The sequence below is a fragment of the Hypanus sabinus genome, chromosome 4 (genome assembly GCF_030144855.1).
Source record: "Hypanus sabinus isolate sHypSab1 chromosome 4, sHypSab1.hap1, whole genome shotgun sequence".
NCBI lineage: Eukaryota > Metazoa > Chordata > Chondrichthyes > Myliobatiformes > Dasyatidae > Hypanus > Hypanus sabinus.
In genome coordinates, this window is record NC_082709.1 from 12834626 (window position 1) to 12853199 (window position 18574).

At 40.2% G+C, this 18574-nt stretch overlaps 1 protein-coding gene across 3 annotated transcripts in view; it reads left to right on the top strand.

Moving 5' to 3' along the window:
- The window catches only part of LOC132392502 (growth factor receptor-bound protein 14-like), a 130610-nt gene that overhangs the window by 48545 nt on the left and 63491 nt on the right, over positions 1–18574 (top strand). The window contains exon 1 of one of the 3 annotated variants that reach the window (XM_059966444.1): positions 2423–2726. The exons of 1 other annotated variant lie outside the window; for it this stretch is intronic. In XM_059966444.1, coding sequence (XP_059822427.1) covers positions 2664–2726 — 63 coding nt within the window. In that variant the 5' untranslated portion in view covers positions 2423–2663. Of the gene's footprint in view, positions 1–2422; positions 2727–18574 lie in introns of those variants that run through there. One more of the 3 variants, XM_059966446.1, reaches the window with a different exon arrangement.

Genomic DNA, 18574 nt, shown 5'->3' on the forward strand with positions numbered 1-18574 from the left:
TGAGATCTGTAATACCAAATGTACTTGGATTTTGAGTTTGTGACTAGGTGCACTGGTTTCTTACTGCAAAGGCACAATTGGGTAGGTTAGTTGGCCACTATATTCTGATATAAATTAATGAGCTGGCATCCACACTGGACTTTGAGACAGATGGTTTGGAGTCTGAATCCAGCCAGGTCCAAGCTGGACAGCAGTATCTGCGCTGAAGGACCTGGCAATCTATTTCCATACCTGTCCATGAAACCCTAAGGGCATGTACTCTAATCATAGGGCTGCAGTAACTCGACAGCAGTATTGTAGGATCAGTTGAGTCACGTGGACTTGGAGCAAGTGTCCTATCTGTACTCCATGGCAATGGAACTTGGGGGTAAGCTCCCCTAATGTATTTCTAACAACCACTAGTTATCATCACTTGGGCAAGCTTGTGAAATGTCAAGCTGGGATCTGTGGATGGCACTAAGATGGGGTATCAACCTGACACAACTAGGATATTTGAGCAAGGTGATTCCACAGCAAAACTATCAGATTTATACAGCAGCACTGAGTGTCCTGCACAGATGCATCACCATCTGGTCTGAGTTACAAGGCGACATCAAGACCTGACAAAGTATTGATTCTCTCAGCAATCCTCATCAGTCCTCCTTCCACCCATTACAGATATTTATCAGGAGTACTGCATATCTGGTCCCTTAGCATTGTCAGCGATCCCTCTCTGTCCAATCTTTAACCACCCCTACACAAGAGGCAAGAGGTACAGTAGCATTAGAAGGATTTGGGATGGGAAAGGGCTTCTTCCCCACCCAGACTGAGACTATGGAACTCCCTGCCACCATCCAGGTCTCCATATATTATGAAGCACATTTGTAAGATTTCCTTGTGTGTGAATTGTGTACTGTGAGCAACTGGAGGAACACCTGTCACTCAAGCATTTACACACATACTGCCAAATAGAATGTGACTTGAAACTGCAGATGCTGGAATCTTGAGTAGCAATTTGTTGGAATCTGGTACTGATTCAAGGTTTTGACCTGAATAATAAGTTCCTTTCTTTCCACTGAGTTACTACAACACTACCATACTTGGTCATGAAAGTTCACAAGTTCAAAGATGTACCAGATATTTTAAGTGGTGTGTAAATCAAATTCACTACTGGGAATAGTGACTTGAGGATTGTTTGTTGGAAGCACTTAAATGTCTCATAGTACACGCGTGCAGAGAATGGAGGTGTATGGACCACGTGCAGTCAGATGAATTAGCTTAATTTGGTCATTAGGCACAACAATTGGGGATAAGGGACTTGTGTTCCATTTCTGTGAACAGAACTTGAGTACTGTACTACCTGATGGTTGTTGAGTGTCAGTGCAATAGACAACAGGTGCAGAAGTAGACCATTTGGCCCTTGAGGCTGAAGAATTCCTGTTGACAGATGGTTATGCTGAAAGACATAGGGACGCGATCCCTATCAACAATACATTAGGAGATGGTAGTGTGCTGCATTGATACAAATTGGAGGATGAGAGTGATTTTTGTCATGACATGGGCCTTCAGAAGCTCGCAACATTCTTTCTGACTTTTAGTAATACTGATGCTAATTTCTCCATTTGTCTTTATGGAGATGTCAGTTTAATGTCAGTTCTCAGCTGACATTTTCTTGGCCAGTTACTTGGCATACTTGTGCTCTAATGGAAATGGCACCTATTCCAGGCCAGCTTCTCCTGCCTTATCAAGTTAAATAATTTGCAACTGTACGTAACCAAATTCCTCTGCCATTTTAAGTTGCTGCTATGCTATAAACCATTGCTAGCTGGGTCTATTTTTTTAAACAAAAATTGAGTGGTTTCATTTAATTTTGGCTTGTTATCATAGCAGAAACTTAAATCCATTATGAAACTTGGAAGTTGTAAGTAATATTTTGGGGAGGTTTGTATGAATAGGGACATGTTTCCTGTAGAACAGATAGTATAAAGTACATTGTTCACTTTAAATTGTATGCAAATATGGATTGTGCTTTAGTTGTAAGTAATGTGCCTATTTTCTGCAGGGGGGGAGAGTATTGGAGGAAATTAAATCACTTCATTGCTTCCAGAAAGTGTTTTGGCTCTTTAAGCGTGGTGATAGAACCACGTACTCATTGTTAAATGCCAACTTTTGAGTAATGGAAATTTGTAGGCAGTTGTAAAATTGAATGTACTTTGCCATAATTGTTTTGCATCTTTGTTCAATGTTTCATGAAATCTAAGAACCTTTGTGCAGAATTTCAAACAATTGCCAAAATGCCAGGAAGTTCAGATATTAAATGCTCATATGTATTTACTACTGTATTTGAAGGAACTAAAACTGGAATTTCCTGACAAGCAACTGACTTGTGCTCTTTAGCAGACAGGAAATTTGTGTTCTTGCTTTGAAAGCATAAACAGTTCAAATTTGTTTTCAAGGGCAAAGGAGGATCTTTGTGGTGACTTTGATTGGCTGCTGATTTGTCCAGTCCTATGCTGATGGAAATTAAAGGATGTATTCACAAGTGGGATGATAATCCTTAACTCGGTGCTTCGATTACTGCCTCTGCAATGACAGAATATAGTGTTCAGTATTTTGCAAGCAGCCATGTCAAGAGTTTTCAAATGGGCTTTCTGTGATTAGTAGTTCTTTTCCGAAGATTAGAGATGAGCTTGTATGCCCGGCGAGTGACGTTGCCTGCAATCACTCCACTTATCCTGCAAAAACGGGTAAGATATTTTTGTTCTTGTTCAATATCCTTTTTCTAATCTACCAGGCTCCAGTGCTCAAATACAGAATTCAGAAATGTGCCCTTGAGCTAACTCTTTAACTATTTGACTACCAAGAGCTTTGTAATTTGTGGAATTTTTTAATTCTCAATTTTCTTGTAACTCAAGAACATAGAATTAATACATTTTATGACATGTTTAACTTCAGTTTTTAGTGTTCAGTTACAACATTAGAAGTTGTTCTAGTGAACAAGAAACATTTGTAGGGACTGCGATGAATTTTCTGATCTGACCAAAGTTTGAACTAAGTTTGTGGACTTTGTGCTTGGTTGTTCTGGAGAATTTGAGGTCTGTTAATTGTAAATTGGTTTGCTATCTGTGCTGCTGCTGATTTGCACAATGCTTCATTGGGGGAAGACGGTGGGTAAATGCACTTTGGGCTACTGAATGCAGGCAAGAGGTTAAGTAAAGCAGTCGTTTCCATGTTAGCAGTTAGCAATACACAGCATATGGTCAGACTGCTTCTATTTTAGGCACTAACATGGCACCACTTTCATTATTGGCAATGTTCAGTGCCCCCTATTGGCCAAAGATAGCAAGGCCAGATTCTAGTACAAGCTTATCCTGTAGCTTATCACTACTTTCATGAAAAGTTGATGGGTATCTATTTACACTTCTGATCAAAAGCTTTGAATTTTTGGTGCAATGTACCATAGAATGTTCTGCTAACCTGTCTATTAACTTTGATATTTCAAGATTTGATTTCCTTTCATGGTAAAGGTGTGTAAATGCTAGAGCAACTGACAACAGAATTGTAATTTGCCATACTCAAATCTAGTTTGACTGAGCTGGTTATTGTATCTGACACCAAACCATGACAAGATCTTAGCTATGTCAATGTAAACAAATTTACTATGGTTTTTGTGACTGTGCTTTGTTGTAGATTTGCTACAAGTATTTGCTGTTGTTTGACATTTTTGGCTTGAATTGGTTAAATGTTAGTTTGTGAACAAGATTTCTAAAGTAAAATTGTGCGAGTTATGAAGATGTGGGATTAATGAGGATGGGATATACTTCCCACAGGGTGCCAATGCAGAGTTAGTTTCAGGACCGTGTCCTTTTCAAACTTTCTGCATGTATCCATTGTGTAATATGCAGTATTGGTAGCTAGGTGCCATTTCAGGCATGTCCAAGAGCAAGATCTATTGATACCAATGAAGCTCATTTTAGTAACATTTAGTAAAAAATGCTAGAAGGGGAAACCTGAGCAATAAATTAAAAGTTGGGATTCTGCAGATTCTGGAAATCCAAAGCAACACACAAAATGCTGGAGGAACTCTTAAGTCGGGCAGCGCATCTATGGAAGTAAGCAATCAGACATTGCCTGAAATGTTGACTGTTTATTCATTTCCATAGATGTTGAATGACCTGAGTTCCTCCTGCATTTTGTTGCTTTGAATTGAGCAACCCTGGAAAGTGAAGCAGTTAACATTTTTGAAATCTTCATGTTTCTTAATGAAGACCTTTCACCAAAGTTGATTTGTGTAGAAGAGATGCTGAAGAATGTCCTTTGGGTAAAACAAAGGGAATTTTCTAGAGTTAATCAGTGGCCATCAGGGATATTTAAGCCCTAGTAAATAAAGGAAAAGGGTTGACAGGCAGAACTGGCCAGTCTTGATGCAGATGGTTATCTAAAGTTCTCATTGTTCCAGGTTTCTGGTCTGCTTGTTGTTCAAGCCTGTCTTGTATGATTTGAATTGAGAATCCAATCTAAATTTAGCAGCTATTAACAGATGTTTCGGTTGGGTGTGGGCAAGATGAGTAGTAGAGTACTCTTGTTTTGTTCCCTCTCTTCCTTGTGTACACTTGTGATACAAGAATGGAGTTTGTGGAATCCCGCTGGGTTGAGATTGAGAACAAGTTGCCTTTGTTCTTTTGATTTTGCAATTATGCTTTTGTCATGTAGACATAATAAATGAAAATTAGTGTATAGATGACATCAACAAAATTGAAAATGATGGATATTCAGTAAAGTTTGGGTCCATATACTCCACTCTACAATGATCTTCCCCTTTCAGCTAAGATTTTTCACATTACCAGGGAAGTCCGCACAGTGCTGAGTCAGAACTATTTTTACCTTTTAGGCATTCTGAAACTGTTGCCTGGAGCAGAGTGATTTCCAATCATTAGTTTCCCGAATGACTGGCTTTGGCTCAAATGGAAATGAAACTCAAATTGCTCCAGGCCTAATTACTAATGGGTGAAATTAGGATTAATTTTGGACAAGGCTAAATGAAAAATCTGGTTTTGTGTACAAGCATCTTCACTTTTTTTCAAAGAATATTTTTGAAATTGCACACTTGACACTGGTACACATTTATCTGTGATACATCGGCAAGCATCGGAACTTAGCTTTACTATTGGCTCCCAAATCAGTTTTTGCAAAGCAGTCCTTTTAAGAAACAATGGAAATTCTCCTACCAACTTTTCTTCAAAGAATGGGAGTTAATTTCTTGACATAATAGGTTGTTCAAATATTAATCCTCCACAGGATGGTCAAATCCATAATTAATGGCACAATTTAAAAATGGATTATCAGCCAGTTTCACATGCCACACAGCATCTCCTGTCCAAACAATTGTGATATCTAGATAGTTGTACTATCGACATAGTGAATGCTAAGTAAGACCATAAATACATTTTCTGTCAGTTCTTAGCAGTTGCCTTCAGGAAGTCTCAGCATATTAAATCATTCAATTTTCCATTTTGAACGATTCCGAGCCCTTCAACAGTACAACATGATGACTATTTGACTGTTCTGTAAAAGGGTTGTTATGTGATGGGTTGAAATTGAAGATGTGCTGATGTAATATGCTGGATTAAAATGAATGAAAATAGCATTAAATTGCTATTTTGTCAAGTTTCAAATGATTGACATTTCTGAGGTACTACAGCTAATTTTTGCCCACCTCAACTGAATATCAAAGCATGCAATTAGTGGTAACCTTTCGATGGGTTAATATTTTAATTTGGAATATTTGACAGGTTTGATGGGTGGAGCTATTGTGGCTGATCTATAAGTGTTCGATTTAAGATCCAATGATCAGCTCTGCTATGGATTGATAAACTTGATGCTGCTTTCCATTTTTCCTCCGGCTTGTAATCCTTACATTTGTTATTTCCCAATTTCTCTCCCCAAACATACAATTGCCTACTGAGAATTGATCCTCCTTGTCTTTGGACTAGGCTCCAGATCAGAAATGCTGCTTCCACCTAATAGCCAGTTAAAACGTGCTGCCAAGAGGCCCAAGGTGAAATGTTTTTGGTCTGTCAGTAAGGGGCCACTTGATCACTAATTCACCTTGAACCCCTTACTCACATTAATGCACACAGCTGAAACTTGGCTTGTATTTTTGCTGGCATCTAGAAGCTAATGCATGCAGTGCAGAAACATTTCTATTTGAAATAATGCAATGTAATAGAGGAGATTTTCAAAAGTTTAGGTGTCATTTGTGTTGTAATTTTTAATTCATTCCTGTAAAAATTAAGGAATGTAAAACCACCAAATCTATCAGAAGCAACTAGATTGCAAACGCTTCAGAACTGTTTTGATCTTAAATCTTTGGTTGGGGAAAGTTAACCTTGACATAATTTAATCCACTGAGCATTAACCCAAACTTGGAATTTAAAATTGACCAGCTGGAAAGAAAACAAATGTCAAATGGTGATTTGTCTTCAGGAGGCTCATTATGGAAATTATTTCACTGTTAAATTTGCAACTGTTAATTGGCAATATTAACTAGAATTTGGGGCTTCTGGCAACAAATACACTGGAGCACTGAGCAGATACCTGTACCAGGTCTCCGTTTAAATCTTAAATATTGTGGTTCGCAACAATAAATCACAGGCCATTCTGACTTCCTACCCTTCAGTCTTCAGGCAAGTTTAAGCTTTCGTGGTTGAGTCCTGAAGAAGTGTCATGACCAGAAATGGACTCAGATAGCATCTAGGGAAATGAGACAGAGTTCCTACAGCATTTTGTTTCTTTGGATTTCCAGCATCTACCAAATTTCTCAGGTTAAGACTTGCCTGTCTAATGTCTTAAGATCTAATTTGCCACTGTACTTCATCAGTTTCATTATATGGCGATTGTTAAGAGAAACTGATCCCTGAATTTAAAAGTTCAATACATTAGTTTGGGCCTCTGTTTTCCTTATTCATAATTGTCTGGCATGAAAATCAGCCCTATAGTTCAACTCGCGTATGCTAACCAAGATTAGTATCTAAGCTAGTCTCATTTGCTGGCATTTTTCCCATATTCCTCTAATTCTCTTGTAAATAAGAGATTCTAAAGATGCTGGAAATCTAGAGCAGTGCACACACATGCTGAAAATTCAGTCGGTCATGTGCCTGTCCTGGTGGTTTTAACTATGTAATTGTTCTCTTCAATATTCCTACAGTGGCGAGGGGGGGGGTGTAATCTTGCCTTTTACAATCTTACAGGGACTCCATTTGTACGTGAGGTGATTTTGAAAAGTGAAATAACCCACAAGCTCCAAGTTGCTTCATTCAATTGGTTCATAGTGGATTTGCGTCTGTTTATGACTTAACTAAATACAGTATTAGCAATCTTAAAGGCCTACCTCCTGGATACTGGGACACAGTGATCATGCTTTTGAGAAGTTGGTGCAGTGTTTTCCTCTTAAATTGTATTGTGGAAATTGGCTTTGCAAAGTTGAGTTTATTTTCATATGCATATTTATTTGCATGACTGCACACATGCAACAAAACTCTAGTAGTGTCATCAGAAGTAGCATTCACAGGGGGGTGGGTGGGGGAGATGAGAGAATTAGAACAAGTTAATTGTAGTGACAAGTTGGACCAGCCATGGTAGGTCTTGTACAGTGAACAATAGGTCACTAAGGGGTAGAACAAGAGGACCTGGAAATACAGGTCCATAATTTTGAAGGTGTCATCACAGGTAGATGGGATTATAAAGTTTTTGGCACATTGGCCTTTATAAATGTATTGAGTACAGGAGCTGGGATGTTGAAGCTGTATATGTTGGCGAGGCCTAATTTGGAGTATTGTCTGCAGGTTTGGTCACCTACCTGCTAGAAGGATGTAACAGGTTGTAAGAACAGGGAATTGTAAGGATGTTGCCAGGTCTAGGGGACAGTTGTAAGGAAAGACTTAATAGCTTGGGACTGTATTCTTTAGATTCTAGAAGAGTGTAGCTAGGGTAAGTGCAGGCTTTTTTCCACTGAAGTTGGGCAGGAACTACAACCAGAGGTCATCGGTTAAGGATGAAGAATGAGATGTTTAAGGGGAACGTAAGGGGGGAAAACTTCATTTGAAGCCATGAGTGTGGAATGAGCTGCCAGCACAAGTAGTTCATCTGAGCTAATTAAGGTCTTAAGAAAAGTTTGGATAAGTATATGGATGGTCCACCAGTGCTGATGCAGGGTCTTGGCCTGAAATGTCAACTATGGACTCTTTCATAGATGCTGTCTAGCTTGCTGAGTTCCAGCACTGATGTTGCAGTGGTAAGGAGGGCTGTGGTCCCCGGGCAGGTGTATGGAGAGCAAGAGGATGAGCCATGTGAGAATGGGACCACTTGGGTACAATAGTGGAAACGTGCATGGGGCTGGAGGAGGTAGTGGATACTTTGCTTCAGTGTTCACGAGTGAAAAGGCCTTGACAATTGTGAGGATGACTTGCAACAGACTGAAAAGCTTGAGTATTGGCATTAAAGAGGATGTGCTGGAGCTGTTGAAAGGTATTGGGTTAAGTTGCTGGGACCAGATGAGATGTACCCCAGGCTGCTGTGGAAAGTGAGGGAAGAGATCGCTAAGCCTCTGGCAATGGTCGTCTTTGCATCATCAATAGGGATGGGAGAAGCAACAGAGGATTGGCAGGTTGCAAATCTTTCTTTCAAGAAAGGGAGTAGAGGTAACCTAGTGAGTCTTTCAAGTTGTTGAAGATCCTGAGGAAGGATTGGAGATGGTTCATATTCTGCATGGAGGACTTTGATCAGTGGTGTTCTGCAGTGATCTGTTCTGCGACCCTTCCGCTTTGTTTTTTAAATGACCTGGATTAGGAAGTAGAAGGGTGGGTTAGTAAGTTTGCTGATGATGGGGGTGTTTTGGGTAGTATGAGGGCTGTCAGGTTACAGTGGGACATCAATTTGATGCAGAACATAAGTGATATCTGGAGTTCAATCCAGATAAGTGAAGTGGTTCATTTTGGTAGGTCAAATTTGAAGACAATATAAGACTCTTGGTAGTGTGCAGGATCAGCAATCTTGGTCTGTGTCTATAGGACACTCAAAGCTGCTGCACAGGGTTGACAGTGAAGTGTATGTGTGATGGCTTTCATCAACTGTGTGATTGAAGCTTGAGTCATGAGGAGATGAAGCTATAAAAGACCCAGGTCAGACCTCACTTGGAGTATTGGGTTCATTTCTGGTCACCTCACTACAGGAAGCATGTGGATGCTATGGAGTGCAGAGGAAATTTACAAGGATGTGGTCTGGATTGGAGAGAGTGCCTTGTGAGAATAAGTTCAGTGAACTCTGCCTTTTCTCCTTGAAGCAGTGGAAGACGAGAGGAGACCTGATAGAGGTGTACAAGATGATGAGGCATTGATCAAGTGGATAGTCAGAGGCTTTTGCCCAGGGCTGAAATGTCTAGCACAAGGAGGCAAAGTTTTAAGGTACTTGGAAAGTAGGTGGTGTCAGGGATAAGTATTTTAGTGGTGGGTGCATGGAATGCACTGCCATCGATATTGGTAGAGGCAGATAGATGCTGTAGGGTCTTTTAAGACACACTCAGATGAGTGCATGGAGCTTAAATAAGAGGGCTTTGCAGTAGGATCATTCTAGGCAGTTTCTAGAGTAGGTTACATGATCAGCACCACATTATGGGCTGTAATGTGCTGTAGATTTCTATGAAGGAGTTGGTAGTTGAAATAGTTCTGGCAAGGAATAGATGGGCTGAAGAGTCTGTCTCTGCACTGTACTTTAGTGCAGAGGTTAGTGTTGCTGAACAGTGATTGGGGTTACGCCACATGGTTAAGGAATCAAATTGTTAAAGAAAAATCACTATTCTTGAACCTAGTGGTGTGGGATGTCAGGCTAGGCCGGGGGTCGGCAACCCGCGGCTCCGGAGCCACATGTGGCTCTTTTAGGTCTGTGCTGCGGCTCCCTGTTGCTTTGGGAAATAATTGGTTGTGGCGACCCTTTTCCTGGCACATCCGAACCGACTCACAATAAGATAGCCTACGGGGGTTTGCGAGCACAGAGCTTTGGAGCCTCTGCGCCATGGGGGGGGGGGGCAGGTTGAGGGAGGCTTAAAAGTGAGGCTGAAGATTTCGAATAAAGTTTTTTCCTTCGACTGCAGTTACCGACTCCGTGTCGTAATTTTAGCGCTGCGTGTAGCACACCGCTACATGGTCAGTATTTAATTAATATGTTTTTTATGTTAGTTTGTTAGTTTTTGAAATGTAAATCTAAATTTGAAGATTATGGTGATCTTGTACAATCTAAATAAGACGTTGTGGCGGGCGACCCATTTCCTGACACATCCGAACCGGCTCACAATTAGCCAGCGTTCAGGCTAAGGGAGATAGCCTACGGGGGTTTGTGAGTACGTGTCTTTTGCAGCATCCGCGCCCATGGGGGGCGGGTTGAGGGAGGCTTAAAAGCAAGGCTGTTTAGTTCGAATAAAGCTATCTTTGACTGCAGTTTACTGACTGCGTGTAGCAACCGCTACAACGTGTTTTTATCGCTGGCTGTCCAGAGGGGAGGTGCTGAAACGCTTTGTCGCGCGTCTGGAAGAAGTGAAAACTTTCCTGGGCAGCAAAGGGCTCAACTTTCCTGAGCTGGAACAGCCAGAGTGGCTGGAAAAGCTACACTTCATGGTAGACATGACAGCGCACCTGAACACGCTGAACACAGCTCTTCAACGGGGTAAGGACGTACAGCCCTGCACATGTTGGGGGATGTTTTGCATTCGAGCGCAAGTTGACGTTGCTTGCCAGAGATTTACAGAAAGGCACATTGTCTCACTTCCCCAATTTGAGAGAGTTCAAACAATGTCACGACATGATAAATTCGGAGTATTTACATTCTGCAATCATCGCAATGCAAACATCGTTTGGGAAACACTTCTGTGAGTTCAGAGAGGAAAAAAACACATTATCCTTCCCGGTCACTCCCCTAAGCATCGATCCATCCCTACTGAATACGACTGCATTGTCAGGTGTGAGTCAACCTGAAGAAGTATGATAAATATTTTAATTGCGTATTATTTTACGTATATTCATATGTTTTAATTGTTCAGTGAAATAGTCCTTTTATTTTTCAGGTTGACAGCTGGCTGACGTTATTTTTGGTTTGCTGCTGGCGGCAAATTTAAGTTTGGCGTTTTTCATAAATACAAGAAGGACTCAAATAGACGTTGAGTATTTTACTTAAAAGTAACCTTCAACCCAACGTCTTTTTTTCGGAGTTCAAAATGTTTTTGTTGCATGCAGAAATGTAATTTCGTTTTCTCTGCAGGAGTTCATCAATTTCATAAATGCAACACATTATAGTTTATTTATACATAGCATGAAGGCAAAACAAAACGTTGTATGCAGTGTTATTTCATTTTAAATGTCAAACGGGTTTTGCGGCTCCCAGTGTTTTCTTTTCTGTGGGAAACGGGTCCAAGTGGCTCTTTCAGTGGTAAAGGTTGCTGACCCCTGGGCTAGGCTGACTGCATGGGGCAAACACCTTGCAACTCATAATTTCATATTTATCCACATTATGACAGAGTTTTCATTTGTATTTGGTGGGTGTTGATGTATAGTAAATGTATGCAGTTTGGCTTGGGTGGAGCATATTTGAACCGATGTATAAAGTTGGCTCCATGGTTTGAGTACCCGAGTCAGATCGGTACTTCATTGGAATACCTTTCATTCTGCCTGAGGTACCTTGTCCTGTGCTGCGCTTTTTTTTTGCAGCCTGGTGTTCTAATTTGCAAGTCGTGGATTGCTTTTGGAGCACTTTGCCCAAGAATGTGGGCAAAATTACAGTTTTAAAGAAGAGATCTTGCAAAAATAGTTAAATTATTCCTGGTATTTTAATAAAACTGGAGCTCTGGACTAATCAAATGTGTCTTAAAAAAAAAATCACCTTCCATCAAATGGCAGCATTAATTTGGAGCAGGAGTTCCCAACCTTTATGCCATGGACCCTTGCTGTTAACCGAGGGGTCCATGGGCCCCAGGTTGGGAACCCCAATTTAGAGCCTGGCCTCTCCCAGCTTGCTATGCTGGGAGCTCAGCAGAAGCTCAGGCAGCAAGCTGAAGTGTCAATACTGCGCCACTAGTGACTGGGCCATTGAAGCCTTGATTATCATAGTCAAGGTAATGAAATTGTGGCTTTTTTCCCTATTTAACAAGACAAAGTGCATTCATGTTAGCTATTTAAATTTAATTTAAATTTAACTTTTGCCATGGTTTGTTTCCTTCATTCAGAGCAGCACAGTACAGGCCTTTCAGCTCTCAATTTTGTTAGTCTACACTTAACCTACACAAGATTAATCTAATTTTTCCCTACTTCATACAGTAGCCCTCCATTTTTTCTATCATCCATATGTTTATTGAAGAGGTTCTTCAATGCCCATAATTTATCTACCTCTCCTGTCACCCCTGGGGAGGGTGTTCTATGCACCCACCACTGTAAAGAACTTACCTCTGACATTCTTCTAATACTGCAATCACCTTAAAATTATGGCAGCTTGTATTAGCCATCTGCACCCTGGGAGAATATCTCTGGTTCTCCACTCTCTTTGCCTCTTAACTGTTCAAGTAAAGTAATACACCCTGACTGGCAAATTTAATATGTAAGCTTTCTAGCCAGAGGGCCAGGGGACCTGTGGAAAACTGTACCATCCTAATGGTTGTGCTGTTAATTAGGATTTCAATGTATCGTGAAGTGCAAGGACTGGTTTGGGGATCTGTCCCAATAAATGTAGTGCTATCAAGCAAGTGTTGGTGAACCACATCGGGTATTGGGATGGCTGATTAAAGACTAAAATGTAGATTCAAAACCACATCTGAGGAATGAGGTAAAATGCATTGGGAAGGGAGTTCACTTGAAAGGTAACCAAATGTGTTGATGAATGAAATAAAAATGTTGAAGGTGCCTTGGGATGTAATGACAAAATGATATAAATTGAGAAAGAGGTTTTGGAAGCAAGAATTGTTTAAAATCTACTAATTTATTAACCAACTTTATTGTGAAGATCCCCATAACAAGGGACACGGCTACGATGTTCCCTCAACCCAATGGGTGAGTAAGCTGCTTGAAAACTGAATTTCCTGTGTAATTCTGATCAGTGTTTCAGATTGTAAATGGATTCCCTATTCATTGTAACCAAGAATTTATTGTGAATATTAATTTTTAAATGGTCAATTAGCAACAAATCAGTTGAAAAGCAAGAATAACTTGAGGTTGAGTTAACATTGGGCAAAGACCTGCTCAAATATTCCTTCAGCTTGGAAAATGATGGAGCTTTTGTCACTAAACTTTTAACTTTTAATTTGTGTTCTGCATAACTTCAACCTAGTGCTGTAGCAGTAGTAACATGTGCTGTCTGCAATGAATGTGGAAACACTTGTATTTAAAAAAAAAAATACTCTTACCATTTTGGCAAACATTGCTAAATATGTAATTGTCAGTATGTATGCAATTTTGGAACAAGGAATTGGGATTTTGATCTATATTTTGGCTCTTTATGTATGTTTAGTCTAGGTCATGTACATAGTTCAGTAACTAAAAATATTTCTAGTGTCTTGTTAAATCTGGGTAGCTCATTTGAAATGATCTGAGTGAAGGCCGGTCCTAGTTTGAAGGAAAAATTGCCTCAAAAAGTCAATATTTATGTCTGGTCTGATCTTGTTGCAATTAACTCTTCTGCTTTTCAAAGCTAGATAGTGGAAGTTGTAATTAAATGCTGGCTTTTTAAAACTTGTTTTCATAGCATCAGTAGTTATGCTATTGTTCTACTTGCTGATCCTGGTTATTCTGCTACATGCTGTCATCTTCAGTACATTTTGATGCCCTTCGGTTTAGGCAGGGAACATTGTCAAACATTTGATTTGTACATCACAGGCCATTTGGCCCAGTGAGTCTGCATTGGTCCTCATTCTGAATTTTTAACTTGCAAACAGTGCCACTGGTATTGCTTGGGCTCATCAGTAGCATCGTTTGATCTTCAGGAAGAGTTGAGACTGGAGCTTGTAGGGCATGTGTAAATTGGGTACAGTATGTATATACCCTCTAAATGTGCACATAATCTTATGTATTCAGTGACTTTAAAGCTGCCCTGTCCCCATTTAGTTTCCTTTTTGCGAATGAGACATGAACTCTTGGCTCTTGCTGGCACATTTGAGCATATCTCAAGCTTGCTTTGTCATTCTATCGGAGATCATTATGTGCTGTGTCGCACAGTCTCTGACCATGATTGTTCTTGGCAAATTTTTCTGTAGAAGTGTTTTGCCATTGCTGCTTTCTGGGTAGTGCCCTTACCAAACGGGTGATCCCAGCCATTATAAATACTCTTCAGAGGTTGTCATCCTGATACCAGTGGTCACATAACCAGAATTTGTGATGTGCACCAGCTGCTCATATGACCACCCACCACCTGCTCCCTTGGTTTCACATCTCCCGACTGGGGGGGGGAGATGAGTAAGGGTTTTGCGTGCTGTCATCTGTTCAAGCTAGTCAAGGTTGAGGGGAGGATGGAAAGTAATATCTGCAAGATTGTATCTTCACAAAATTAGCATGAAGATGGCAGAAGTTATCAACATCCTCAAAGCTCACCCTTAACCCATCAAACTGCTGAGAATCTCATTTGGAATTTGGTGTTCTGGAGTTTTAAAATGATCTTTGGTAGTAATACGTGAATAGCTATCATTTGCAGAATTAGTTTTAAAGTAATGATCAACAAATCTAATGTTGACAATTAAGCAAGGCTGAATTGTGCCCTTATAACAGTACTATCAATAATTGACATTAATGGCTTTGTGAAGGAAGGGAAATAAAATTCAAAGACTTTTTGACTGAAAGTTTTAGCTATGTAAATTCATTGTATTTTAGAAGTACTCCAAAGTCAGCTCCCAGATGTGTAGTCTGGAAGGTTTAAGGCATGGAACAGGGTTTCCCTTATTTAATGGTATTGGTCCAAGGCATAAAGGCTGGAAACCCCTCACTTTAAGTTATTTTTTTTTCCCTAAGACAACTAAATACATTAAGGTTTTAATATGAACCTTGGCCCATATTGAACCTGGTGGATCAAACTAGATGTTTTTAATTTGCATTGAGGCTCCTGTATGTAGGGGTGCAGGGGAGTGGGGATTGTGGCAAGCAATTGTATTGTGCAGTGCATCCAAGTTAGTTTTGCACATTGTGGCTCCTGCTTGGGAAGGGGCAATTATGGGATATTGGGGAACAAAGATGGTCGAGTAATTAGATTAACACTCTGGGTCTAGTGACCACGATTTCTATTAGTTTTAATAGCAGTAGGTTTAAAAATGTTAGGAAGAATTGTAAATATTCTAGGAAAAGGAAAAGGTGCAATCACTTTTAGGCTGTTGGGTATGAATTGTTACAAGAATCACTCGGGCACAGAGAATCTATTTACCGACAAGTAACTTTATTGTCTCATCTAAAAGCAGTTGGTTCCACAAACTACCTGCGTGTTAGTTCCTGAAGAGAATGTATTACCCAGGGAAGGAGACTATGCCAGCCCTTATCTCCACGTGTTTGTGATTGGTCTCTGGTTGCAGGAGAGTTATCACCTCTGCATATTTAGAATTCCTAACTCTTATAGTGTTCCTCATCAGTCGAACTGGTACATCTCCATCCCATTGGCTCAAGGTCACCTGATCTACCTGGATCACCTTACTGGTTCATGTACAGTGCTGCAACCAACAGTGTTTTATCGCTGTCCACACCCTATCTAGCCTTGTGTATGTCTTTCAACTCTGGGTCACTTCATTCAACTGGTTTGGACCAGTCAGAGTATAAACGAGATAGATTGCTCCTTTGGTAGGTCTGGTATGTTGCATAATAAGTAGCTACTCACCTGAGAATGGCCTTGGGTTATTACTGGAATTGAATTGACTTTACTCATGTGAAGGAGGCAAGAAATAAACATCTTTGTTACATCTGTCTAAAAGTGTAATCACTATAATTTACAATAGAACAGTCAGTGTAACATAGAAATACAGTCAAATCGGCATGAGTTAATTGGTCTGATGGCCTGGTGAAAGAAGCTGTCCCCAGAACCTGTTGGTCCACATTCAATTGCTCTGATCAGAATATTCCAGATTAGGAATCGGTTCAGAGTCCACAAAATGTGGGGGAAACAGACAATTGCACTCCCTATCCCTGATTCATCAAATCCAAGTGTAAACTGTAGTTTCTTCTGGCCAACAGAATGAATCCTTTAAATGTGAAAAGTTTAAGAACAGCTTAAGGAAAACAAGAGGGCTAAAAGGCATGAGATTGATGGACAGGGTTAATGGTGATCTGAAGAGTGGTTCAGTTATATTAACAGTAAAGGGATGGCCAGGGAGAGACTAGGTCTGCTTAAGACCATCAGGGCTGCCGATGCATAGAGCTACAGGAGATGGCTGGGATTTAATGTCCGTTTTGGTGGTTATGAAGGAGAATATCCAATGAAATGAGGATAGTGAAGTCTGAATATATTGCAAGGGAAGATTCGCAGCTGTGCAATCCCAGTGCTTGACCAAATGTATTCCTGGTCTTTATGGGAGGCCGTAGAAGAAATCAGACCTTTCAAGAGATGGTGCTTCATTGATCTTTGCCAGTTGCTTACAAAACTGGAGTGTACTTGAGAACTGTTGCTTGAGAGTAGTGACCTGCCTGCCTTTGTAGGAATACTGGTAGATGGAACTGGGGGACAGGATCTACCGTTGCTTTGGTATTCAGTCTAATCAAGAATGGTTTTGTAAGATGTAATATGTCTGAATTGCTGGGTGGGGTGCAGAAGAGATTTGAAGTTATTGCCTGGACTAGAAGGCCTGAGTGAAGGGAGGGATTGGCTATCCTGCATCTTTACTCCATGACATGCAGGAGAATGAGGAGTGATCTTAGTTTATGAAAAACCATGAACGGTATGGATAATTTAGTTGGTCAGTTTGTCCTCTGGTTGGAGAGTCCAAATCTGGATGGCACAGTTGCACACTAGGGGAGAAATGTGAGATTTGAACCAGCTTTACACAGCAAATCCTGGAATGAGCTGCTGAAGTGCTTGAGCCAGGTAAAATTGAATATTTAGATGGGTCCATGAAAGGCACTGAACTGTCGGGAAGGAGGCTGTAGTTGCACTGAAAATTCAGTTCTGTGCATCCAATTTTTGAAGTTTTTGTTTTTAACTGGGTGTCCTTGTGAACATGCAGCAGTCTAATTTGCTGCAGGCTGGCAAAAATGAGTTAAAATATTGACCAAAAGTTAATTTCAAATGAAACCTAATGTTTCTTTCAGTATTTGCATAGCTGAATTTGTCCTGAAATCTTTCCAAATCTGACGATGCAATGTGCATGCTTTGCCATGTACAAGTTGATAGAATTGCAAGTGTGGAGTAGGTGGAAACTTAATCTGACTGGAATGTATCAACAGGTGAAGTTGCTTGCTTCTAGTTGTACACCTATCAGAATTGAAGTAATTAATGCCAGTGTTGATAAAGGATAGATTGTGTATTAAGTTGTTTACATTTGATAATTCTCCACATTTCCAGAAACAATAACATCTTGCTGTGTTGATGCTTCAATTGGAGTGTTGTAATATCAACTTGATATTGCTTTAAAAATGTAGCCCATGTGATTGCTTTGAAAATGGATTTTAGGCTAAAATGATTACATGTTATCTTAATGGCTTGGCAGACATCTGTACTGATGCCCTTGACATTAGTGCAATTAATATTTTTAATTAAACATTGGCAAGTAATGGCAACACTAGCATATTCCTCAAGTTAAGCTTTGGGTTATCAGAACCATTTATTGGGACACAATTAGTTGTATGAATGAATTTCCAGTATACTTTTGCTTTGAAAGTGGTCATAACAATTGGGTTTTTCTCCCATCTGAATTGAGTTAGGAGTATCCTTAAGAGCTGTGTACTTGATGATGCTTTGATTTCTACTTTGTTAATGGTGGATAATTTCATTTGAAAAGACGTGCAGCCACAAAAATAACATCAGCAATTTAGAACTAAAAATTAAGAACTTGGTAGAAGACAAAAGCATTCAGGCCTAAGAGTATAAGATCACTTTCATGGCAGTGTAGCGATGCGCTACACACAGCGCTGAAATAACGACACGCAGTCGGTAAGTCGTTTCGAGACTAGTTTATTCAAACTTGGCGGCGTTGGCATTTAATCCCTAGCGCCCGCCCTCTCCGGGCGGAAATGACATCAGAGGTGCATTACCAAAGTCTCCCCCCGCACGCTGGCTATTTGTGAGCTGGTTCGCCTGCGCAGAAAGTGGGTTGCCACAACAGTCCATTTTAATAATAAAAAAAAAGAACAAGCTTGGTTTTGTAGTCTATATGGGCTGTGGTTTTAAATGTCATGACCTGTAGTGATCCTACTTTATGCAAATTCTCAAACTTAGTAATATTTCAAATGCAGCATGTTCAATTGGTTTAATTGGTGATTATTGAATGAAACAAAAGTGTTATTGCAAGTATAAACAAGATTTTGCTGTAGATAACAGTTCTGATGGTGATTGTGACTTGGTGAGAGTAGCTTGCAGAGAAAGGGAAGCTAATGTAATC